This window comes from Cavia porcellus, unplaced genomic scaffold (assembly GCF_034190915.1).
Source record: "Cavia porcellus strain 051 isolate PalLab524CR breed Dunkin Hartley unplaced genomic scaffold, mCavPor4.1 scaffold_5, whole genome shotgun sequence".
In the NCBI taxonomy this organism is placed as follows: Eukaryota; Metazoa; Chordata; class Mammalia; order Rodentia; family Caviidae; genus Cavia; species Cavia porcellus.
In genome coordinates, this window is record NW_026947488.1 from 81,245,227 (window position 1) to 81,271,186 (window position 25,960).

At 41.2% G+C, this 25,960-nt stretch overlaps 1 protein-coding gene and 1 long non-coding RNA gene across 6 annotated transcripts in view; one reads left to right on the forward strand and one right to left on the reverse strand.

The window, feature by feature from the left end:
• Positions 1 to 6,639: 6,639 nt before the first annotated feature.
• On the reverse strand, positions 6,640 to 25,379 carry LOC111753433 (uncharacterized). 4 transcript variants are annotated; one of them, XR_010047635.1, is made up of 3 exons: positions 24,901 to 25,129; positions 11,482 to 24,176; positions 6,640 to 8,696 (listed from the first exon to the last, which is right to left on the reverse strand). It is a non-coding gene; the product is annotated as an uncharacterized LOC111753433 (long non-coding RNA). The 4 variants fall into 4 exon arrangements; XR_010047637.1 differs by lacking the exons at positions 6,640 to 8,696; positions 24,901 to 25,129 and adding an exon at positions 25,247 to 25,379 and having other exon boundaries at positions 10,053 to 24,176; XR_010047636.1 differs by lacking the exon at positions 6,640 to 8,696 and having other exon boundaries at positions 10,053 to 24,176; positions 24,897 to 25,187.
• Positions 17,592 to 25,960, forward strand: part of Gmps (guanine monophosphate synthase) — a 62,874-nt gene continuing 54,505 nt past the window's right edge. Inside the window, exon 1 of one of the 2 annotated variants that reach the window (XM_063249231.1) lies at positions 17,592 to 17,630. In XM_063249231.1, the coding sequence (XP_063105301.1) occupies positions 17,607 to 17,630 (24 nt within the window). In that variant the 5' untranslated portion in view covers positions 17,592 to 17,606. Of the gene's footprint in view, positions 17,631 to 25,052; positions 25,588 to 25,960 lie in introns of those variants that run through there. The other variant, XM_063249232.1, reaches the window with a different exon arrangement.

Consider the following 25,960-nt stretch of genomic DNA (forward strand, 5'->3'; position numbering starts at 1 on the left):
ATGTAAGTGGACTAACTGTAATGGCTTGCACCTAGATGCCCCTCAAAGTCTCATGCTGTATAAGTGGGGCTTTTGGAGGTGGCTGGATTTAGGGTGTATGATGCTGGGATTAAGAATGTGATGCTGGGATTAAGGGTGCCCCACCAAGTGTGTGAGTGCTACCTGCCCTAAGAGCAAGTACTCTGGATGGTCTATAAAGGATCAGAAAAGTGCTATTGTCAGTTGCTTGCTTGCTAGTTCCATGCTTTTCTGCCTTATGCCTGCCATGAACTGTTTGCAGTGCTCCTCTGCCATGCCACTGTGCCTTGGATCGAGCCAGCCAATTATAGACTGAAACTTCTACAAACTGTGACTATAATAAACCTTTACTCCTTTAAATTTGGGTGGTAGGTATTTTGTAATTAAGACAGTAACCTTTCAGATCTTTTTTTCAGTCAGCATAATATCCTTGAAATCCATCTAAAATGTTAATATATCAATACATGTCACTTACTCTGCAACATGCAGTAGTATTCTCTCTGAGAGAGAATACTGTTAGAGAGAATCACTGTTTTAAATAATCTCATTTTCCAAATATTTCTCCTGATATATAAGACAGCTTCCTCTGTAATAATTAAATTACTCTTATCAAATGTTAAATCTCTGGATCCAAATAGGCAAAATATACAAACTGCAGGAAAAATCACTACAGCCAAATATTAGGAAAAGTTTTTGTGTTTACTCAACTCAATGTGTATGCATTATTAAAATAAGTGAGAAAATAGCCTTAAGAAGAAATAGCATTATCTGTAATACATAAAGAATGCATTACCTGGAAAGATGATAGAAAAAGAAAACTCATCAGCTGTTTATACCTGTTACATGAGCTGTTTTCTGTATATACACATATATAATTGTACATATATAGTATAAATGTATAATGTACTTATTATTTTCACCAGATAGCAGTAAATATCAAAAGAAACTATAACTAAAATTCTACAATACCTTACATCATTTAAGACATAAAACATGTTATTGCTTGTGTCATAATCTATTAAGACTGTGTCAACAAAAATTACCATAAATTTTATGGCTTATAAGTAACATTTGTCACTGTTCTAGAAGCTGAAAAATTCAAGATCAAGGTGCTGGCAAGTTCAGTTCCTGGTTTTTATTTTCTCATGTCTTCACCTGGTAAAAGGGCTGAGGGAGTACGACAGCATGTTTTCTCTAAGAATGCTAATTTCTTACATGAGAGTTCACTGTCATGACCAATCATCTCAATATATGAATTTTGGGGGATGCAAACATGTTGTCTGTTGCATTCCAGCCTTCTCCCACCATGTCCTTTTCACATGGAAAAATGCTTTCACTCCATTCCAGTAACCCCCAAAGTCTTAATTTGTTCCAGTATCAACTTTAATCCAAAGTCTAAATACCAAATATCAGACATGGGTGAAATTCCAGGCACCATTTGTTCTGGGGCTTTTCAGCAATAAACCTGTTACAAAACCAAAATTGTTACATGATTCCAAAGTACAGTGGTGGGAAAAACAGGGTGGACATTCCTGTTCTCATAGAAATTGAAAAGTGACAGCTCCCAAGTCCAAATTAATATTCCTGTTTGTCTTCATATTTATGAAGACACCTTTTACCAAATAACTCCAAAATATAAGGACCACTTAAGCTCTTAAGACTTGAAAATACTCTCCAGATCCTGGGACTTATTGGGGTGAAGCTCCTACTCTGCTGCTCCGCTAGGCAGGGGTTTTGTGCCCAGGCAGGATCAGGTATCCCTGCTCCTATGCTTTGGGCAGCGGCTGGCTGGCCTGTTGAAAACAAGGCAATGGTCCCTCCTTTTGAAAGTCAGGAGACAAGTAAAATTCTTTGTTTGTCACATGAAGTACCTGTTAGATGAGGCACTCTTTTTTCTTTTTTTTTTTCCTTTCTCCACTGCCCCTCTCCTGAGAAATAATGCTGATCAGTCTGTCTGGGGCGAATCTCTTCCCTGCAGCTGACCAGACTGCACCATTCTGCAAGATTCTTTTTTTTTTTTTTTAATTTTTAATTTTTTGTCTTTTTCATTTTTATCGGTACTGGGGATCGAACTCACAACCGCCTGCTTGCAAGGCAGGTGCTTATGCCGCTGAGCTAAATCGCCAGCCCCAATTCTGCAAGATTCTTAAAAACTGGTCTGTATTTAATCCTCCACTCTCAACAAATAACTGAAAAAGTTTGAGTCCCATTCCAGATTGCTAGACAACCAAGATAATATAGAAATTAGTTTCGTAAGTGCAATGTCTTATTGTCTATGCATAAAAGTTTGAGTTTTTCTTGTCAAAAATGATGTATAACTATGTCTATATCTATATCAGCAGTGTGAACTGGTATGACTTAGTCATGAGTCATCTAATTAGACTTGGAACTGCTGGACAAAACGCCCCTTTGTGACTAAAAACAGCAGCTTCCTGAAACAATTTGTTCAGTTTTCATCCACTGATGGGACTTCTCCATTTTTTCCTCCCAGAGTCTTATGATGGCATACCACAACAGACATTATTAATGAAATACCTACTAATATACTTGACTATATTTACAAGATTAAGGTTTCTGTGTCAAAAGCAGTAAGTTTTTAAGATGCCCATTGGTTAAACTTACAAAACTAGATTAAAAAGCAAAATTATATATTTTATTTTATTTTACTTTTTGGTTACCAGGGATCGAACTCACGACCTTGCACTTGCTGGGGAGGCACTTATGCTGCTGAGCTAAATCCCCAGCTTGAGTTCTATATTTTACTAAGGTAATTTCTTGTGTCTTCTATTGTTTGGCTTTTGATTATTAAAAACCGAATCTTAAGAGTTAAAGATTGTTGGGGCTGGGGATTTAGCTCAGCGGCATAAGTACCTGCCTTGCTAGCAGGCGGTCGTGAGTTCGATCCCCGGTACCGATAAAAATGAAAAAGACCAAAAAAAAAAAAAAAGAGTTAAAGATTGTTTAAATGTTAATCTATAAAATGTTTTCAGTACTAAGTTTGTGATCAGTTGATGAACAATTATCAGTTTATGAAACAACTACATATCTAGGATTACAGATACATCTACAAACAAGGTATGTGGTGAGTCTAAGCTTTAAAATTAGGTTTATACAGCAAGGTATGTAAGTTTAATGCATACAAAATAGCTAATAATTGCTCTTATTTATATAATCTGCATCTGGACTTTAGACACATAAAATAATCAAAATTTGGCATCCTTTTAAATCTGACCTGCCATTTTAAACTTGATCTGCATCTACTGGCTTTGACTAAATAAGCATTTTGTTATTATAAGTGAGATACACTTTAATATTGGGTAATCTAGTTAGAGTCTTTAATACTACTTCCTAAACTAATAAGAGCTTCAAAGATGTCCTTTAATTCTTGTTAGTGCATTTATACACTACAAACCTATTAAAAGAGTCTAAATTTGCCTTGAAAATAAAAACTAAATATATGTTGTTTTCTTCTAGGCTGTTATGATATTCATTGCAAACATCACTGTATATTAAATGAATTTGTATTTCCTAAGTGGACAGGCCTGTAAAGATACAAACTGAAAAAAAAAGTCTTATCATTACTGGTGACTTCCAGACTTAAAAATTTTTTGTGTTGGTAAACTTTTTAGGTTCAAGTATTTGGTTATCTCTTAACCTGTGTTCCAGCTCCTTGTAATAAACTATACATACCAGTCCAACACAATCAGCCAGATGATGTAAATACTTTTTCAAGAAGTATGCTCACATTATGTAATTATGTACGGTGTTATGTGATTATGCTGTAACAGAGGTACCTAAACAATATACAGTCCAGGAAATGTCACTTCACAGATTAAAGATTAGACATTAATGACCTATAAAGTACATCTATAAACAAGTATATTCTACTTAATGGTACTCTATTAAAAGACAACAAATGTAGACAATATTTTTATTATGTCATTTAATATTTTATAATTAAATGTAACTGACTAAAAAGTTATGCTGTACTAAAATGGAAATTTAAGACGGCATCTAGACTTTAGACATATAATCAAAATTCGGCATCCTTTTAAATCTAGTCCTGCCATTTAAAATGGTATTTCAGAGGGGTAGGCATGGTATTACATGCCTATAATCCCAGTACCCATCAAACTGAGGCAGGAGGATCACTCTATATTTGAGGCCAGCATTGACTTTATAGTAAGTTCAAGCCTGTACTACATAGAGAGATCCTGCCTTTAAAAAATAAATAAATGTATTTCAGAGATAGTAGCAAAACCTAATGGTTCTAATAATGTCTTGACTGTTATACTAAAATCCTATGTTGACTTTACTCACAAATTTTCCCTGTAAGACTTTCTAATTTTTATGTTAATATTGTACAGAAATTTGACTTCTAAGACATTCATGATTGATTAAAAAAAAAACCAGTTCTCAGATAATACTTTTTATGAAATTTGTTGTGTTTAGATAAAAAAATTCACATTGGGTAGAAAAAGATCTTTTAAAAAATCAAACTTTATAGATAATTTCCATAAACAGATAGGTCGAGAACCCAGCTAGTTACAGTCCCTACTCAAATCCCTTTAAAAATAGTGTCTGGGGGCTGGGGATTTAGCTCAGCGGCATAAGCGCCTGCCTTGCAAGCAGGCAGTCGTGAGTTTGATCCCAGGTACTGATAAAAACGAAAAAGATACACACAAAAAAAAAATAGTGTCTGGACCTAGTTCCTTTCCCTAATTTGTGTTTCCACTTTGATGCTTATGTTTTACCATATGTGCTTAATCCTGTGGTAAAATTCACTTCTTCTCACCTAGTTGTTAAACTCCCCCTGATTATGCAAATGGAATCAATGATAAATGTGCCAGACATTTTCTACCAGGTTCCACTAGATGGATCTTCTGAAGAAAGGCCATAACTGCAAAGCCCCAGCAAGACTTCTATCCAAAACCGACTGGAGAAAACCCGACTGCTACCTTCTTTACAGCAAAGAAACTTCACCCTTGGACCAGGGATTTAGCTCAGCGGCATAAGGCGTAAGCCCCTGCCTGGCAAGCGCGAGGTCGAGTTTGACCCCCCGTATGGAGGAAGAAAAGAAAACCAAAATAAAGAAACTTTACCCACTCTGGTAGAGATAACTCTTCAGAGAAGGGAAAATTATAGAAAGCTAAGTTAGATAGAAATTGATGCACAGGATTGGGCCCACAAGGAAGTCAGCACAAAAGAGATGAAAGAAGGAAGGAAGGAGGAAGAAAAAAGACATCAGGATTGAAGGGAGAGATAAATCTTAAAATAGCCAGGGCTGCTTGCCTCCCTATAGATAAACAGCAGTGTGAGATTATATGGTAATTAATACCACCTTGCCCAGTGGGTCCAGATAGGCATCAAGACACATAGGTGAGCGACCAGAGCATCTACATGTGTACTCGCCCCAAAATGCCTTTGTTCTTTCCATACACTCTTGCTATGTGACTTGTTTCCCTATTGGATAGTATTAGCTATGAAACTATACTTGTAATCCTATAGGTTCATTGTAGTTGACCAGTGTTCTACCCATGATGTGGTTTTGATGTGTAAACCACCTCTAACAGAAAATCTGGGTGGCCACCCACTCAGAATCCCTTCTGGCCTTGAACTTGTGGCAGTCCTGCCTTGGCCTCCCGAGTGCTGGGATTATAGGTGTGCACCACAATTGGAAGTAGTTCTCTTTTTTGAGACAACATCTCACTCTGTGAGTTAACCTTGAACTCACTGTGTAGCCGAGACTGGCCTCAAATTTGAGTATATCCTCTTGTCCTAGCCTCCAAGAGCTGGGATTATAGGCATGCCTAGCTATCAGTAGTTACTGAAATTCCATTTGAAGCCAGGCATGGTGGCACACGCCTGTAATTCCGGCACTTGGGAGGCTGAGGCAGGAGGATCCTTGTGAGTTTGAGACCAGCTTAGGCTACAAAGTGAGCTCAAGGCTAGCCTGAACTGCACATCGAGACCCTGTCTCAAAAAGACAAAAAAAAATTTTTTTTAAATAGATGTATATTGAGTACATTCATCAAAAAGCATATGCTGGAAACTTCATATTATAGCTATATTAGATGGTAAAACCATTTAGGGGTATTTAGGCTGAGAAGGTTCTACTTGGGTCAATTAATAGATTAATGGCTTTATCATAGGACTGGGTTCCTTATAAAAGAGTGTGTTTGGCTCTCCTCTGTCTCTCTGACTCTCTTTCCTCTTCCTCTTCCTCTTTTTCATCATCATGTTTCATTTTGTGATTTCATCATGCTGATTCCTTGGTCTTAGACTTTCCAGTTTCCAAAACCATGAACCAGTACATTTCTGTTCAGTACAGATTACCCAGTCCCAGGTATTTTGTTACAGCTGCAAAAAAAGACAAACATGTGAAGTACAAGTTACAAGTACATGACTGTTGAGTGACGTATTGTGTTTGAGAAAGTAGTCCTAAGATTATATTACATATTGTTGTAGCCTAGTTCTAACCAGTGTGCCTCCTTCCTGTTCTGTGTGTGCCGTTTCAATAGAGATTAAAATTACATTTCCAGTAAAGATTTAAGTTTCAGCTCCTTATAAATCCCCCCTCCCCTCCCCATTCTTTTTACATTAAACTCCATTTCCCATAAAAGTCTTAAGTTTCAGTTTCTGGTAACCCCCCCTACCCCCTTCAGCCTATCTGTAATAAAATGTGCTGTTTCTTAAAAAACGTTTAACCACAAGGAAATTACAGGAGATACCAAGAAGCCCAGATGCTATCAAACTGTGTCAAAGTTCACAACATTTCTGTGGTTTTTCAGCTTTAAAAACCTAACCCTTAGGGGCTGGGGATTTTGCTCAGCGGCATAGCACCTGCCTTGCAAACAAGCAGTTGTGAATTTGATCCCCGGTACCCGATAAAAAGACCAAAAAAAAGACCAAAAAAAAAAAAAAAAAAAAAAGACAATAAAAACCCAACCCTTTAGCTGTAAGGTGCGCAGTCTTCCATATTGGCTCCCCGAGGCTGCATCGCCAAGCCTGGCCTAAAATAAAGCCTTTGCTCCCAAAATTTTAATTTCTTGCTTCCTTGGATTTTAGTCCAGGGTCTGAGCTATCACACATATATGACATTTATTTGTCTTTTAACACTCATTTTATAAAATATTTCAGACTCATTCATAATGGTTTCCATTTACTTAAATTTAAATACTGTATTCTGTTTTGTATTCTATATCTTATTACTTGGATCTTGAGGCCCTTATGATTAAATGCTGCTGCATTTTATATAATCATGTGGTTTATAGTAATGGAAAAATCATTGTATTTCCATTATTTGTATGTGTTTGTTTTGTTTTTGAGATGGGATCTTATTATGTTGCATAGGCTAATCTCAAATTTATGGGCTCAAGTGACCTTCCTGCCTCAGCTTTTCAAGTAACTGGACTATCAGTATGCACTGTCATGATGGGGTTATTTTTCAAAATAGAGTAATGGAGGTATTAGCCAGTTTTTCATCTGTGTGACAAAATACCTGCGATAAGCAGTTATAAGGAAGGAGAGTTTATTTTGGCTCACAATTTCAAATGTTTGCACCTCCATTTGCTTGGCTCCATTGCCTTTGGGAGTGTGGTGAGGTAGTATGTGGTGGGAGTGCATAGTGGGGAGAAATGTGCACTTTATGGTTACTGGGAAGCAGAGAGACAGAGAGAGAGAGGGAGGCAAGATGGGGCCAGGGCCGCCTACCACCTCTAAAGGTCTAAAAGTTCACACCCAAACAGGCACGGTGGTGCATGTCTGTAATCTCAACACTTACCTGGAGTTCACAGCCAACCTGGGCTACATAGTGAGTTCAAGGGCAACCTGGACTGCATAACAAGGCCCTGTCTCAAAAACAAACAAAACTACCAGTGACTCAACTTCCTACCACGAGGCTCCAACTCTCAAAGGTTTTCTACCATGGGTCTTAGCTTTTAACATATGGGCCTTATGGGACATTTCATATACAAACTATAGCCTTAGGTAAGCAAAACTTGCTTATGTAGAAATTGTAGTTTCTGAGTTGCAGCTTCTACTATTGCTAATAACATATAATTTTAAACCTTATTTTCCTTTTTTTCTGTTAAGTAATTTTTTCTCTCTTTCACTCTTGTAAGGTTTTTCTTATTTTCTAGGTGTGACTTTGTTTATTTGGGTATGACTGGAGAGTGAACCCAGACAGTGCTGAGCTACATTTCCAGTCATTTTTATTTTGAGATAGGGTCTTGCTAAATTGCTCAGGCTGGGCTTGAACTTGAGGTCCTCCTGCCTCAGCTAAAATACAGGTTTATCCTACTAATAGCTACATGTACCTTTTATAAAAATCCTTCCCAAGTTTATGTGTTATCTTTGCAGGTTACATATTACCCCAAAACTTAGCAGCTTAGACCAACAAACATTTCATCTCATGGTTTCTGTTGGTTAGGAAATGGCTTCCTGGATGGGGCCTGGTACCTCTCCTGAGACTGCAATTACAGTGTAGCCGGCTTTTCAGTCATTTGAGCACTTCTTTAGGATTAGTGGATCCACTTCCCAAAGTGGCTCACTTCACATGGTCAATGGCAAGAGAGCACAGTTCCTTGCCATGTGGGTCTCTGAAAAGCTACTTACGTGTTTTTTGACATAACAGCTGGATTATTGTAGAGCAAATGATTTTACAGAAAGAGGAGGGGCTGGGGAGAAAGAAGGAGGAGAAAATTACAAATGCTTTTTTTTAAAAAAAAAACTCAGTCTCAAAAATAACAACTGTCATATATTCTATTTATTAGAAGCAAGTTATCAAATCCAGCCTACACTGAAGAGGAGAATTAAATTGTAGCTCTCGAGGGAAGCATATCAAACAATTTGTGGACATATTTTTGAACCATTAGACAGAATTAGTGAACCATTTCAACTAATCTGAAGATAAAAATTTTTCTTTACTCAATTTTTTTCTATTGTATAGGCTGAAGATTTAGCTCAGTGGCATAAGCACTTGTGTGGCAAGCATGAGGTTGTGATTTTGATCCCCAGTTCCACAAGAAAAAAAATTATATGTAAATATTTATCTGTTTTAAGGTTTTTTGTGAAAAACTTTCATAAAGAGAATGATAGAATTCTGGCTAACAAGTGGAGGTGTCAATGGAAAGATACTGGCATATTATAAATCTTTGAAATTACCAAATCTGTGTATTTGTTATATAGTCCTGAAATCCTGCAGGCTACTATTATAGTTAATGTTGACTATGGTTATATATAAATTTATTATAATGGTTGATATTGACTTGGATATCTTTCCTCTGTGGGTTGCTGAACTTTGATAATGATCCCTAGCAAAAGGATAGAATCCAGGTGGGCCCTGTATTGCACCCAGCTGTCTTGTCTCGTCTCCTTCAATCTGGAATAATTCTTGTCTTGCACTGACTTTATTATTGAACTACATCCCCAATCTTATGTTCTTTCTCAGCATAAGTATTGTGCCACATTTCTAGTTCTGGAACCCTTTCTTTGAATCTGGGTCAGCATCTTTTTCATGTGAATTGGGGCTTGTTTCAGTTCTCAAAAATAAGACATGAGCTGTAGCAAAGAAAGTTATTTATTGTTGAGATAGGGTCTTGCTGCGTAGTTCAGGCTGGCCTTGAGTTCACTGTATAACCCAGGCTGGCCTCAAACTCATTGAACCTCATGCTTCAGTCTTCCCCAGTGCTGAGATGCAGGCATGTGCTACCATGCTTAGCTCAAGAAAGTTATTTGTGACATTTAATAAGTACACTTAATATGTACTTAATTTTTGTTGGTATATGTTTACATGAACATGCATGTTATTTTGGGGAATTGATACCTATACGTAGCCCATCGTAATCACTCCCCCTTTTTGTTTTTCTTAGTCAGGGTTTCACTATATAGTCAGAATGGCCTTGAACTCATTATGTAATCCAGGCTGCCAGGCTGGGCTGGAACTTGTAATCTTCCTGTTTCAGCCTCCTGAGTGCTGGTATTACAGGCATTCACCCCACAATACCCATACTTCTAATTTAATATCAACTTAATTTTGGTTCTTTTGAAAGCATCCTGTTTTTACCTTTTGGAAGCTTATGGAATGTTGCTTTATCCTTGGGGTTTAAAATTTTCTCCAGGAAGTATGAAAGTGTGTACATGTTTATTTTCTTAATAATCTTATTCAATATTCACTAGGCTTATTTGAATAATGTTCCCAATCTTTCTTGAACTTGCAGAAATTTTTTAAATACATTTTAGCCCCTGCCTTTTTTTAACTACTGGCTATTCTAAACAAAATACATATTTTGTTTACTGAAGACTTCTACTGGAAGGATATTGATGGCTTCAGAATTAATAAAAACCCAAGACTAATTTAGTAAAAACAGAAACCAAGGCAGTTGAAGGTTAGACAGTAGCAGTGACAGCTTATCTACTTAGAGGCAATTTTCCGAAAAACTATGCTTCTCTGGCAAGCATATAATAACTGAGTTTTGTTTTTCCCAGACTCCATTATAAAAATTAATCATTTAGCAGCTCCTCCCTGTACTTATGTCTGGTTATATATTTCTTCCAGTCAATTCATTATCATCTGAACTGTATCTTCTATATATTCCTCTGAATTGATTGATTGATGATTGATTGGTTTTTGGAGATAGGGTTTTGCTATGTAGTCCAGGCTAACTTGAATTTGCTGCAATTCTCCTGCCTAGTGCTCTGGTATTACGGGCATTTGCCACTATGCCCAGTTGAGTTCTCTCCCTCTCCCTCTCTCTCTCTCTCCCTCTCCTTGAGACAGGGTCTCACCATGTAGTTCAGGCTGGTCTTGAACTCACTATGTAGTCCAGGCCAGTCTCAAACTCCAGGCAGTCCTCCTGCCTCAGCCTCCCATATGCTGGGATTACAGGTTGGTGCCACCATGCTTGGCCTCAGCTAAATTTTCAAATTAGTTTCTTTAGTATGGGAGCAAAGCAGGTTTATTGGGATATCATATAAAGCAAGTGCAAGTTTAAGATGGCAGACTTTCAGGAAAGGCATATAGTATTATAATAATCCCTTGGTGACATGGATCCAAGCTTTTCTAGCCATTTCAAATTTTTGGTATCTTGATTAAATTAAACCTCTCAGCATTAGTGGAAGATTCATGTCTAAAAACAAGCTATCTGGTTATAAATTGAGGCCTGTACTTGTACAAGATGTGATCCAGAAACACTGTGAATGTTTAAATAATGTATTACAGTAAAAGACATGTTGGCATTAATCCCAACACACTCTTCAAACACACATATCTTTTATTTTTTCTTCCTTCCTTCCTTCTTTCTTTCCTTCCTTCCCCTTCCTTCCTTCCTTCCTTCCTTTCTTCCTTCCTTCCTTCCTTCCTTCCTTTCTTCCTTCCTTCCTTCCTTCCTTCCTTTCTGTGAGACACAGTCAATATAGAGCTCAGACTGGCCTCATTATATAGCTGACTGATTGTGGACTTACAGGGCCACTCCTTTCTCAGGATCCCAAGTGCTGAGATTACAGGTGTGTGCTACCATGCCTGGCTTCTTCCCATCTTCTGATGATGTTCTAGAAGTCTTCTCTCTTGAGTGTGTTTAGTTGACACATGTTTGATAGCCTTTTGATGCCTATTGTCAGAATATTAAATTTACAAATGATGTGAAGTTACATGATTGCAACATATGAAAACAGTTTAATTTCCTACATTTAAAATTTATATAGAGTGTTATGATTAAAGGGCTAGGGGTGTAACTCAGTGATAGAGAGTCTGCATAGCATGGGTGAGGCTTTGAGTTCAATTCCCAGTACTGAAAAAAATATACCATTACTTAAACAACAATAGACTTGGAAAGCTGAGGTAGAAGGATCACCATGAGTTCAAGGTCATTCTGGACTACATGGTGAGTTTAAGGTTGCCTGAACTGCAAAGCAAGACTTTGTCTCAAAAAAACAGAAACAAAACAAAAAATAATAGGAAGCATACTTAATTTCAAAATCTGGAGAGCTTTATTTTCTTCTCATTTACAATAAACTATTTTATAAGTTCTCATGTTTAACTCTTCTATTTTCTTTTTAATATTTGAGCGCCCCAATAGCAGCATTATTCACAGTGATGTAGAAGCAACTCAAATGTCCATTGACCAATTAATGGATAAATAAAGTGAGGTATATATATTTATAAATAGAAGATAACTCCACCTTAAAAAGGAAGAGAATTGCCAGAGCTTGTGTTGTACTTCCATAATCCTGGCATTCTAGGAGATTGAGGCAGGAGAACTGCAAGTTTAAGCCCAGGCTTGGGCAACTGAGTAACTTATGGAGACGCTGTCTTAAAACTAATAAAGGGTTGGGGGTGTAGCTCAGTACAAAGGCCCTGGGTTTAATGCTCAGCACTGCAAAAGTGAAATAAAAATAAAAAAATAGAGGCCTACAATACAGGACCATGCATTTTATTCAACTATCATGTCTGTTGTCTCCTTCAATCTGAAAATTCCTGCCTTGACTACTACTATTACAATTATTATTATTATTATTATTATTATTATTATTATTATTACTGGGGAGTTGAACACAGGACCTCACACATGCCAGTAAGTGCTCTTCCCCTGAGTTACATGAAACTCATGGTGATTCTCCTGCCTCGGCTTTCTGAGGCTGAGAGTGCAGGTATGTGCTACCGTGCCCAGCTTAACCTTCATATTAAACATTGCCAGGGCTGCTTTCCAAGCATTGTATCACATTTCCATTCCACCTGTTCTTCCAGAACACCCTCTTTTAATCTAATAATTGCTTATGATTAATTCAGTACATAGAATGCAGGAAAGTGAATTTGTGTGACTTCTAACACTTCTACCCACTGTATACTCTGACATACTGTTACACCTTAGAAGTCCTGAGCTGACATACAGGACATCCAGTTACCCTAAAGTGGCTGTGAGTAAAGCCCACATGGAGGACTCAGCGCTGTTCTGGTCCTCATCCAGCTCGTTTGTCAGAGTTGTGAGCAACCCTTTAGAATGATTCCTGCTCTGCACTTTTGAACTGCACTGAGAGGCTAATGGAGCTATTAATGACACAAACAAGTTAAAATGTAAAAGATACCCACGCCAACACTAGTCAAGGAAACAGGCATGGCTATTTTAATACTGGACAAAGTAGATGTTAGAGTAAATAATATTACCAGAGATAAAGAACATCATTTCAGAATGATGAACCAATGAATAACAATCTTCAACATTTATAGCCCTAATAACAAAATACAGGAAGTAAAAGCTGATAAAAATAAAAAGTAAAAGCTGAGAAAAATAAAATTATAGAGATTTCAGTATCATGTCTCAATAATTAGTAGAACAAGTGAGGAGTAAAATCAGCAAAAATAGTTTTGGACAACACTATCAACCAACTTGATCCATTTGCAATTTCACACAGCATAATGTACATTTTTCTCAAGTATACGGAACATTCACCAAGATAGGTTATATTCTGAGCCATAAGTCTTAATACATTTAAAAGGATTCAAGTCATGAAATCTATGAACATAATGAAATTAAATTAGAAGCAAGTTGTATAAATGTATCTGAAAAATCTTCAAGCTATTTGGAAATTAAACCTGTGCTTCCCTAGTTCAATGGAAAGTGTCCCTGTATGGAAACCTGAAATGTGCCAGCTCAGAGATGTGTGAGATTCTCCACTGCCCTGACCCCATCAACCTTTTTGTAATTTGGCATGTTTTGCTGTTTGAGAATGAGACTTCCCAAATGGTGAAGTAATACTGGGATATGCTCTGGACTGTTCCTTGTCCATAAACTCTTTTCTCTCTTTGTTCTGTATAAAACAGCCCAAATCCTAACTTATCCTACCTGCATAGGCCTCATCTATGTGTGGTTTAGGGACAGATTTCTGGACTCCACCCTGAGGAGGAAAAATTACCAACCACCCTAAGTCCTACAGATGAAGACTCCAAACACGGAATATGAGGTGGTAGCTACCTGTTTCTGAGGGATGATGTTCCCAATCATCCCACTTCTCCTTTTGCTCACTTCCTTGGGGCACCTTAAGTGCCTAAGTTGCCTGGACTGGAAGTGTACAATCTCATTTTGGGTAGCTGTGTCAAGGACTGGGAACTTAGAATGACATGGTCTTCATCAGCTAAATTCTCAGTTTCTGCCTCTGAAGGATGACATAGATCCTAACCTAGTAATTATTTTTTTAAAAAGCATTTCCCAGGGACCTCTAGACTTTAAGGATAAAACAGAATGCCCTAAAGAATTATTAATCAAATAGAGGGAACAAACAAACACGCAATTTAACCTAATTTTTTTTTTGTCTTTTTGAGACAGGGTCTTGCTATGCAGTTCAGGCTGGCCTCAAGCTCACTTTGTAGCCCAGGCTGGTCTCGAACTCGCAGTGATCCTCCTGCCTCAGCCTCCCAAATGCTGGGATTACAGGCTTGAGGCACCACGCCCAGCTAATTTAACATAATTTATGGAAGAGTTTTTGGAGCAGTATGTGGGGGAAAGATTGTATTGCTATGTCTTTATAAGGGGATTATAGAGTTGAAAATATCCAAAGGTGCTGACAAATTTGCCAAGTGTGACCCATCAGTCCACTCAGCTCCTTGCCAACATCTATTAGAGTTGATGCCAGTTCAGTATGAGTCTGAGCCACTGTCTACAGTTTATTGAAGCTGCTGTGGAGATAATGCTAGGAAATATTCAGACAGACCAGAGAGAAGTGGAGAGATGAAAAATATGGAAAAATGAAAAGTATATGCTTCTAGTCAAAGAAGAAATCAAAAGGTAAAATCAGATACTAGTTTGAACTGAGGGAAAATAAAAGACAATATGTTGGAGTTTATGGGATGTTGCTAAAGCAGTACATAGATGGAAAGTATGGCAAGAAAGTAGAGCACAGACTATTATTAGAAAAGACCAAGAGAAGAAAGGTGAGGACAGGGGTATAAAAGTGGGTATTAAGGAAGACTGATATGTTAAAAATGTCATATATAGTACATGTATTTATATATATACTCAGTATTTTATAAAATGAAAAGGCACTCATAAAATATATTTTAAATAACAGAATATCATGAACAACCTTATGCCTATGAATTTAGCATTTTAAGTAAAATGAACAAATTCTTTAAAAAACAAATTGCCAAAGCTCACTCAAGAAAGGTAATATAGGGGCTGGGGATTTAGCTCAGCAGCATAAGCGCCTGCCTTGAAAGCAGGCAGTCATGAGTTCGATCCCCGGTACCGATAAAAAGGAAAAACAAACAAACAAAAAAAAAGAAAGGTAATATAACACAAATAGTCTCATATCCCTTTTATTTTCTTCTCTTTTATTTTCTCTTTCTTTTCTTATGCTGAAGACTAAACCCAAGACCTCACAAATTCATATCCCTGATCCCCATGTCCATTTACGTACTTATTGATTGATTGATTGCCTCACTGAAGATTTGGATGTGCGCATGCTCACGATTCAAATCATAATTAACATTCATTTGGCACAGAAATATATTCCATCTCTGCAGATTAGAAAAACAACAACATCAATAATAATAAGAATCTGATTGTTTCTCCTTACTGCCCCCTACACTCCATGTTCAGTTTTATAAATGAAATTTATAATTAAAAATGCTATCATAAAGAAAACTGTAGGCCTACATGGCTTCATTGGTAAATTCTACTAAACTTTGAAGACAGAATTAAATATCAGTTCTTCTAGAAAGAACAACAAATTACACAAACTTTCAGTTTGTTATTTGAAGTTAGAATTAGCCTGATACTAAAATCAATCAAAAATATTACAGGAAAACTACAATATACCTCTTGAACACAGTCGCAAAAATTAAAAGTCAAAATTTTAGTAAATTAAATTTTAGCAAATAGAAAAATACACCATGTCTTTTTGAGGTTTACAGGATTGATTTAATGATCAAAGAACAATGTAATTTACCACATTAACAAACTAAACAAAAACTACACTCATCTCAAGAGCCAAAGGAAAAAAGGACTGGGCAACATTTACTCTTGACGAAAACTCTCAGCAAGTTCTGAAACCTGGTAAAGGGTCTCCTGGAAATCCACAAGATTTTAATTTTTTGAGAAATCTGTAATTTACTGGTGACAACTAATATTTTCCCTATAACACTATGGTACCAGTGAGACTGGGCATGAAAATTTAGGGAGGGAAGCTTTGTTAGGACTTGCTGAGTTTGGGGCCCACATTGTCACATTGCCCTAATCTTGCAGTACTTGAGCAACAGGAGTTTTATTCACCTCAACCTTGTTTACTGAGGACAGGAAGGTAGGCTCCTTTTTGGGTGGGTTTGCTAAGACTGAGTAGATCTAAGGTGGTTGCCAGGCTAACTGCCAGACAACTTCTAACTTCATTATAATCCATCTACAGCTAAATGCTACGCTAGTGTCAAAACAGTTGACCAATTGCCAGGGCAATGACCTGAAGGAATCATAAAAGAACAGGAAAAGGTGTAACTAGACTTACCACAAATACACTCTCATTCCCAGAAAATACATGAATATTCTTCCAGTCTATGAGCATATCCCTCCTACACCCCTCTTCATTTCTTTTAAAGTATATTTGTTTATAACCTCCACATCCTAAGATGCTGTAGAGTTGACCTGTGTGTTCAGCTCCCCCTTTTCCTATTCTTGGCCAAGAATAAAAATCTCCTCTACTGCTGAATTGGTGTTGGATCTTGTTGGTTCTGCAGTTTTGAGAGGCAAAAAGGACTATATTTGGGGTAACAACATGGCATTGGATCTCTTCCTGAGGACATATACAGTTATACGGATCCAGAGCTCAGAAAAAGACTTGTCAGGACATACAGTTCCTTAGGAGTATTTTTTTGTTAGTTTATATTTTATTTTATTGTTTTTGAAAACAAGGGCTCTATTCATAGCTCAGGCTGGCCTTCAATTTAAAGTGATCCTGTTGCCTCAGCTTCTGGATTGCTGGCATTACAGCACACTTCACTAGGCTACACTTTTTAGTATATATTTTTAAACAAGTGCATAAGGGAAATACAGATGAAAAGTAAAACTGAGAAAAGAGGAATGCAAACTCTGAAGAAACCTAGCATGTAAAACTAGGAATGATAGATATTGAAAAGAACAACAAAAGATAATCAAAAGCCTTAGAGATGAAAAGATGTCACTATACAGCAAAGATGTAGGAAATACAGTGTCAAGAGAGGGGGAGGAGTCAATAAACTCCGAAATTGGCTAATTTACAATACAAAACCCACCTCCCCAAATCTGGGGATCGAATCCCAGGCCTTGCATATGCTAGGCAAATGCTCTAGTGCTGAGCAACATTTCCCCAACCTACAAGCATCCTAGTACATCTTAGAATTCTTGGCTTTAAACACAAGTGACCACTAGAACATATTTAAACTAGCCATTGTGTAATATAACTGAGAATTAACCAATCCTTGATGAGGACACATCACATTGCATTCTATTTCATTAGGCAGGGACGTGCATGCAAGTTCAGACTCTCCTATTGGTTACTTCACTCTTCTCTGGGTTGTTGAGACAGACCTTCCAAGACGAGCTAGTACCTATGGCTTTAGTTCAAACATGCATCTTGTAGTTCAAAAAAAGGTAAGAAAATACTTTTGTGTCCAAAACCCACCAAGGCGTTGGGCTTTTTCTTATATTTTACTAACAAATTGCTTAACCTTTCTCAGATCGGGTTTGAATAGCGAAGCCAGGCACTGTGACTATGGCTTGTAAACCTACCATTTCTGAGCGGCTATGGCAGGAGGACTGCCAAATTCCAGCTTAGCCTGGGCAACTTACAGTGAAGCCTTGTTTCAAAAGGAAAATATAAACACAGGACTCATGATGTAGCACAGTACAAACTGGGTTCAAACCCTGACACTGCTGAAAAAACAAAACCAAAACTGTATTGTAGCACATTAGTTCACTTAGCCTAAATTTTCTCATTGGTAATTCACTAGTCTTACTATTCTCGTGGGACTGGTTAGAATAAGGTGAATTTTGGAAGTCAGGATCGACTCATCCTGGATCCTTAGTATCCAAACTAGAGCCTGTCAAAGCAAATGCTTGTCTGCACTACAATAGCTAAAGAAATATTCCAAGCTAAATGTCATTATTATTTCCAACTCTGATTTAGGTCCCCAAATAATCAAATTCACAATTCAAATAATATTTGTCACATTTTTCTCTTAGCTACATCTCCAGCCCTTAAAGAAATTTAAAAAAAAATTTTTTTTGGACAGGGTCTCGCTGAATCACTGAATTGCCCAAGCCAGACTCGAATTTGCAATGTTTCTGAGTCAGCCTCCCAGACTGCTAGCTAGGATTTTAGGTGTTTGTCACTGAGTGTGGCTGTAACACTTGTCTTGACAAGCACCAAAGGGTAGCTGAAGGGACTGCAGTTCTTTCCTCCCAATTGTGGTGCTTAAAGAAGAGCCAGAGAAAAAGAATTTTAAAGATTATTTATTTGAAGCACAGGCCTGGCGACGCAGCCTCTAGTAGCCAATATGGAAGACTCTGCACCTTACAGCTAAAGGGCAGGGTTCAAGTGGGGGTTGAACAAGCAAGCATGTTAAGACTTAGCAAACATCCTCTTGGGATAGTACAATCTGTTTTGTTCCCAAGGCTATCTTGGCCCTCCTTGTCTCTAGGGGAATTTTTATGAGTCTAGAGTTTTTACAGGTTACAACATTCCCCACTGATTTTATGTTTTCTTCTCCAAATCTTTGGGGAAGGCTTAGGACTGCTCGAGGTGGTGAACCGATAACATTTCATATCCTTGAGGTGTAGCACCATTAACCTTATACCTTGTATCTTCTGCCTAATATGGGAGGCTAACATATTGATTATACAGGGGCCTATAGTGACTATCAACAAGACAATCATGAGGAGTCCTGCCAATGTTGCTATTAGGCTAGTGACCCAGGGTGAGAAGAACATTTGTTCCATCCATCCTTGAGTTCCCCCCCTCTTTCTCTTTCTAACAGCCTTTGCTGTAACTCTGCTAGGCTTTGCCTAATAACTCCAGACTTACTAGCATACAGGCAACATTGTTCTCCCAAGGCTAGGCAAAGCCCTCCTTGTTTAGCCATTAACAAGTCTAAGCCCCCCAACAGTTTTGTAAAGCCACTTCCACCAGAGACTCAATGGATGTTTCTAATGCAGCAACAGCATTGTGAAGCTGTTGTAGGCCTGAGTCCTCTTGTCTAGCTAGAAAGTAATTATGGTATAAGCCCATTCCCAGTGAGGTTGCCCCTAGTCCGAGGGCAGTTACTATACTGACTCCAGCTACTATTGGGAGGAGAGGGCTCCTTTTGGTTATCTTATGTTCACGAAAAAGGGCTGAGTTTCCCTCGGTCTCTAGGTGCCAACAGACCTGGGTAATACCTGAGCGAGAACACATATCTCATTAGTATTTTCTTTGAAGACAGTTGCTTAAGCACAAGGGGTCAACCCAGAGGTATAGGCTCACCAGTGGTCCTCAGGGATGGTCACATACCAATTGGGTTGGGTATGGTGGCTGCTCTTGATGAGGATTGAGACTGACAAGTTACAATACTTAGGAGGAATACTGGATTGACTATATATGCAAGTCCCATTTTCTTCTGTCAGGAAGAGGTCCCTCAATAAAACCTTTGGTTTAGTCCCCCAGCAGCGACGGTCAGATGAGGTAGACCCAGCTAAAGTACCACTGGTCTTAACATATCCTTCTAGGTAGGGAGGTGCTGGGGATAAGCAAAGCCAGCAAGGGGTGAGGTTCCCAATCATGTGGGTCTCATTTAGGAGTTGGTAGGCTACCTCAAGCGATGAAAACAGGTCAGACGCTGGCTGGGTCAGGTTGGAACGAGGAGGTGTGCTGTGAGTGGGAACTGAAGCAATTTTGGGCCCCTGGGTTGCTAGATTTTTTTTGTCTAGCCTTTGGGGCCATGGTAACCTTAGATGGTATTGTTGGTGTGAATTGGACCCTAGAAGTATTTCTGGGGTCTATGCCAGTTATATACAGGCGGACCCTGTAGGTTAATCCTGACTTCCATTTGGGATCTGTAGGCTGCTGAAATGTCAAGGAGATGGGGTTACAGGCATCTTTGGAAGTACAAGAGTTATGCCTCTTTGTTAACCTGAGATATTTTTCTGAGTTGTATCCTGCTACCCAGGAAGTACAAGACCAAGCATAACAATGCATTTCCTTATAGAAGGTATATCCACAATAAGCAGAGCTGGTGAGATCAGGTTGGTCCTTGGGGCACAAGTGTATCTGAGTATCCTTGAGTCCCTTAGCCGAGTAGACATCCCTGCAATAATTATAGGGGGGTCCGGACCATGGGTCACTTTGTCTCTCAGCTCAATAATTGAGCAATGTACACAAATCTAGTGTAACTGTGGCCTGATCAGTTTCATTTTTTCCTAGCATTGAGTGGGTAACCTGATCTATATAACCCAAGTCCCCCAACTGGGTGCATGTACAGGCTTAGAAGAAGCAGAGACAATCAGGCTAGGAGCACGGTGAGGAAAGACATGTTTAACACAGTTAAGTACACTTAGTTATTTCACTTACTTCAGATGAGGTAGACCCAACTAAAGTACTTAGTTATTTTCAACTTTAGAGGGTTACCAGTTGGTTGCGCCAGTTGTCCTGGGGGTGATCTCCTTGGGTGTCTAAGACCTTAACGTTGGAGTGGTAAATCCAGGGCATCTTGTCGGCCACCTTCACTGCAGCTGGAGTGGTGAGCACCACGGTGTAGGGTCCCTCCCAACGAGGCTCATGGGTGTCCCAGTGGTGATGTTTAACAAGGATCAAAGCACTGGGCTCCACCAGTGGGCTGGACTTGGGGTGAGAATCCACTGGAGGATGCTTCAGCCAGAATAATCAATGTGTAGAAGTCAGAACAGGCTGAAGAGCCTGTAGGGACTTAATGAGATCCTGGTTAATTAATTCTGCCAATTTTTCCTCAGAGAGCTTTGGAATGAGTGGAGGGGGTTTCCCATACATTGCTTCAGAAGGGGATACACCAGAAACATAAGGGGTACATTGGGTTCGCAGGAGGGCAAAGGGATAGAGACTTACCCAATTATTGCCGGTTTCTAGGGACAGCTTTGTAGTCAAAAATTTTTTAAAAGACTGATTTATTCTCTCTACTTGCCTTGAATTTTGAGGCCGGTACACGCAATGAAGCTTCCAATCAATCTGCAAGGCCTGGGTTAACTCTTGGGTTACCTGGACTATGAAAGCTGGGCCATTCAGACCCCATGGATAAGGGCAAACCAAAATGAGGGATGATCTCAAATAATAATTTACTTGACTACTATGAGAGCTGACTCTGATCCGGTGAGAAATGTCTCTACCCACCCAGTGAGGTATCAACCACCATTATTAGTAGGTACTTATGTCTTTGTAGACCTGGCTTTTTCATCTCTATAAAGTCTATTTCCCAGTGTTCTCCTGGGGAAGTTCCCCAAAAACGAATACTTTTCAAGTGGAGTTGTCCCTTTGGATTAACTAGTCGGCACTGAGGACATCTTGAATTAGCAGCCACTGTCAATTTGGACAATTGGGGTATAAAGAATGGGTCCTGAAAGAGCTTGGCTAGTTTTGATCCTCCCAAATTGGTGGACTGGTGAGCCTATTGAATGAGCTCTTGTCTGAGGACTTCGGGTAGCAAGATTCTTTTATCTGGTAACTGATACCAGCTTCCTGGAATGTCAGGCTTTTCCTGAAGTTGGGTGGCCAGGTGGAGGTCCTTCTGTGTATACACAGGTTCTGATAACATTGGAGGCATCAGCAAGAGGGTAGGAATAGTTTCCTCCGTATCCCCTTCTTCAGACCCCACTGATTTTATGGCAGCTTCTTTGGCTGCCATATCAGCCAGACTGTTTCCCCTGGTAACGGGATCACCTCCTTTTTGGTGGGCCTTGCAATGCATTATGGCCACTTGCTGGGGTAACCAAATCACTGCCAGCAGGTCTAGTATTTGTGAGGCATTTTTTATTTTATCTCTTGCTGAGGTCAATAGTCCTCTTTCCTGATAAATTGCCCTGTGCACATGAGCAGTGGCAAAGGCATATCGGCTACCGGTATAGATGTTAATCTGCTTACCTTCAGCCAGCTTCAAGGCTTCTATCAAAGTGATGAGTCCAGCTCACTGAGCAGAAGTGCCAGAGTCCAGTCTCTGTGCCCATAAAATCTGGGTCTTGGAGGTCACAACTGCCCCTGCAACTCATTTACCTTGGTACATGTTGCTGCTACCGTCTGAAAAGAATGATGGTGCCCCTTCTAGAGGTTTGTCAGTCAATTTGGGTTGGAGGCTCTGGTAGCTGTCGATCAAGGTAGAGCATTCGTGGTACGGGGCTGACAGATCCTCATTGGGCAACAATGTGGCTGTATTCGGGGCTGCCGAGGACTTGAGGGAAACAGAGTCAGGATCTAAAAGCAATGCTTGTTTTCCTTTTCACATAACAGTTCTAGCACCTTAGTGACTTTTTTATTATTTCTTCTCGTCAGTTCTCTCTGTTGTCAAATACCTTATGTGCTATTTCTATCAATTGACCAAGGGGCATTCTCTCAAATCTCTCTAATTTCTGTAATTTTTTTCTAATAGCTGGGGCTGACTGAGACACAAAGGCAATGTTAATGGCCCTTGCCACCGGATAGATTGGAGTATAAAGTCTATAAGCCTCTAGGAGGTGCTCTAAGAATGCAGAAGGGGATTTATTAGCCAATTGCCTTACCTCTGATACCTTGGACAGATATGTGGGCTTCTTAGCTGCTCCACTGAGTGCTTGCCAGAAACAGTTTGTGACACTGGGTCAAAGCCTCCCTACCTCTGGATGTGTTGGGGTCCCAGTCAGGGCAGGACAAAGTAAACAAGTGTTCCAGTCGTCCCGGGTCGGTCATGGGGGTTCCATCGGGGTCCAAGATGCCTTTCCATCGTACAGCTCAGATGCGAGTTCACTCTTCAGAATTAAAGAGGACTCTTAAAATCTGCTGACAGTCGTCCCAGGTTAGATGGTGGGTGGAAAAAATAGAATCAATTAGACTAATAAGGTTTTCAGGGTCCTTGGAGAATGGAAATTTTGGCCCTTCCAATTGTACAAATCAGAAGTGGCGAAAGGGGTATAGACAAAGATTGAGTCCCCTGGGTTCCTAGGGTTGGGAATCTCCCAGAGGGTAGAGCCCTGATGCCACTGTGGTGGAGTTAGGCGAATTTGGCTGCAGCCTACTCCAGGTCCAGACTGGACTGGGAGGGCAGGAGGAGGTGTCCGGTGAAGGGTCCCCGGGAGGGGGGATATGGGAGAGAAAGGAGGACGTCTTCCAGAGGGTCCTTCGCAGAGGGTAAGACTGGAGCAGAGGGCTGGGAGTCAGACGCAGGCGATTTTGGTTTCATTTTCAATGCTGCCATCACCTCTGCTTGCGGGGAACGATAAATCCACGGTGGAGAATCATAGATGAGATCTATCCAAATCTGAATGCAAACAATCTGGTCTGGGTGAGAAGGGGGCCCAAATACATACCGATGGACCACTTGAGCTGTTCCCATGTCAAATGACCCCGTCAGGGGCCAAATACCATTTGTCCCTATCAACCACTCCTGAGAAGCAAAAACCATTAGTTTCCTTTTGAAAATGGGCTCCCCATATCCCTCGGCCAGCTTCTTAAATTCCTTAAAATGATCCAGGACAAGTCTATGGAGTGTAGGGGTGGGCTTTGTGCCAGACTGGCCCATTTTGTCCTGTAAGGGAAAAGTTAAAACAAAGAGACAAAAGACAGACAGAACTACACAAAGACACAAAACAAAGACAAAACCACCAGTACTGATAAAAATCAAAACAGGTTTTCTCTGGCAGAACAAATGAATTTAGGCTGGAGGCTTCCCTTCAAATTCTGATATCAAAATGGAGGGTGGCCCTGCTGGGGTCCAAGATCCAAATGAGTCAAGAGACTCCAAAACCAATGATCTAGGACTTCCAGCAAGGATTCGTCCTCCCAAGGAAGAGGGCATCCTCTCCTAACTAAAGTTAAGACTTGGTGGTACCACTCTAAATCGAATGGGAGCCTCCAGTACTTACTCTTTAGTGAATCAGTCCTCAGGAATTGAGTCGGTGGGCTGTTATTCCATCCCGGACGAGCTCCCAAATGTGGTGCTCGATTCCCTAGGCAAAGAAGAGCCAGAGAAAACGAATTTAAAAAGATTATTTATTTGAAGCACAGGCCTGGTGACGCAGCCTCCAGTAGCCAATATGGAAGACTGCGCACCTTACAGCTAAAGGGCAGGCTTCAAGTGGGGGTTGAGCAAGCAAGCATGTTAAGACTTAGCAAACAGAGGCCTGATGTGGTGGCTCACACCTATAATCCCAGCACTTGGGAGGCTGAGGCAGGAGGATCCTTGCAAGTTTGAGACCATTGTGGGCTACAAAGTGAGCTCAAGGCCAGCCTGAACTGCAGAGAGACCCTGTCTCAAAAAAGACAAAAAAGAAAAAAAAAAGCCATAGCAAACATCCTCTTGGGATAGTACAATTTGGTTTGTTCCCAAGGCTATCTTGGCCCTCCTTTGTCTCTAGGGGAATTTTTATGAGTCTAGGGGTTTTTACAGGTTACACCACCAATGAGCCGGTAGAAGCTTAGCTTGCTTTTCAGGTAACGCTTCAGGTCCAAATCCCCTAGCCCAGCTGCCTCTGAGACTGCTGCTGCCATTCCCTTTTCTTTTTGGAAGTACTGCACACTCTGCAGAATTTTTGCTGCACCTTAAGAATCATATCCTACACGGACGTTCCTAGAGCTGGGGCCATGAAACTTTTTCAGAGCAGAAAGCAGCCCTGGCCTCTCTACTTCAGGCAATTGGAGATCAGGCCGTGCCCTCGATAAAGAGTTACCTACAGGCCCAGGCCCCGGGCAACCGCCAAAGACGGCAGCCTGACAGCCAGCAGCACACCAACCCGCGCTCAGTCTCTCCTCCAGGCAGTCCCCACGGCAGGGGGCGGAGCGGTCTCCGCAACAGGGGGTGGGGCGGGCTCGGCAGTCGGGGGCGGGGCGAGCGCCTGCTCCTCCTTCCGGAGCGGGGTCCTGGTTTGGGAGCGGACCTGCCCCTCCCGCAGGGCGGGCTTCCGGCTTGGGGGCGGGACCGAGCGCAGGCCCCTCCTCCCCAGCAGGCCCAGCAGGCGGGCGGGTGTCTCCCGCTGGGCGGGCCTTGCCTGCGGGGGCGGGGCTTGTCGGGGGCCCTTACCCGGAGAGCCGCGGGTGGGTGGTGGCAGCGGGGGCAGCCGAACGCGCTCTGGCTCCTCCCAGCGGCCAGCCGGGGCGGAAGCGGGAGGCGGGGGTAGCGTGCGCGCTGCTGGTTTTCTCTCCCGCGGCGCTGGGGCCCGCTCTGAGAAGCTACTGCTCTGTTCGCGCTCTGCGGGCGGCCAAGTCCTCCCCGTTAGCGCCTCTTCTCAACCAGGCCTCCTTTTCGACCACGGTCCGTGGCGCCGACCCTTCCAAGACCCTCCCGCCCCGTCTTGTACTGTTGCCGGCCCCGCTGCGGCCACGGCCCCAGCCTCGATGGCTCTGTGCAACGGAGACTCCAAGGTCAGTCTCTGGCACGGGGTCTCGTTTCCGCGCCACCCGGCGGGAGCGAGGCCACGGAGCCGCGGCGCGGGGCCCTTCCCCGCCCCCTTCCCGGCCCGTCCGCGCCACCCTGTGGCCCAGGCAGCGGCGCATCCCACTCCCCGGCCGGGCCTGCGGCGTGTCTCCTCGAGGGCGGCGGGGCTTTGTTGATTTTATCTGCGTGTCGCCGTCCGGGTGTCGGAGCGGGTGTCAGCTCCCCGCAGCCGGGCCACCGGCCCCCGCCTCCCCCGCGTGGCCGTGGGGTGCCGCGCTCGCTGAGCGCGGACACGGGTAGGGGCGTCCTGGCCCCTTCCCACCCCCCGCGAGGCCAGGCCTGTATCGGGGTCGTCTGGCC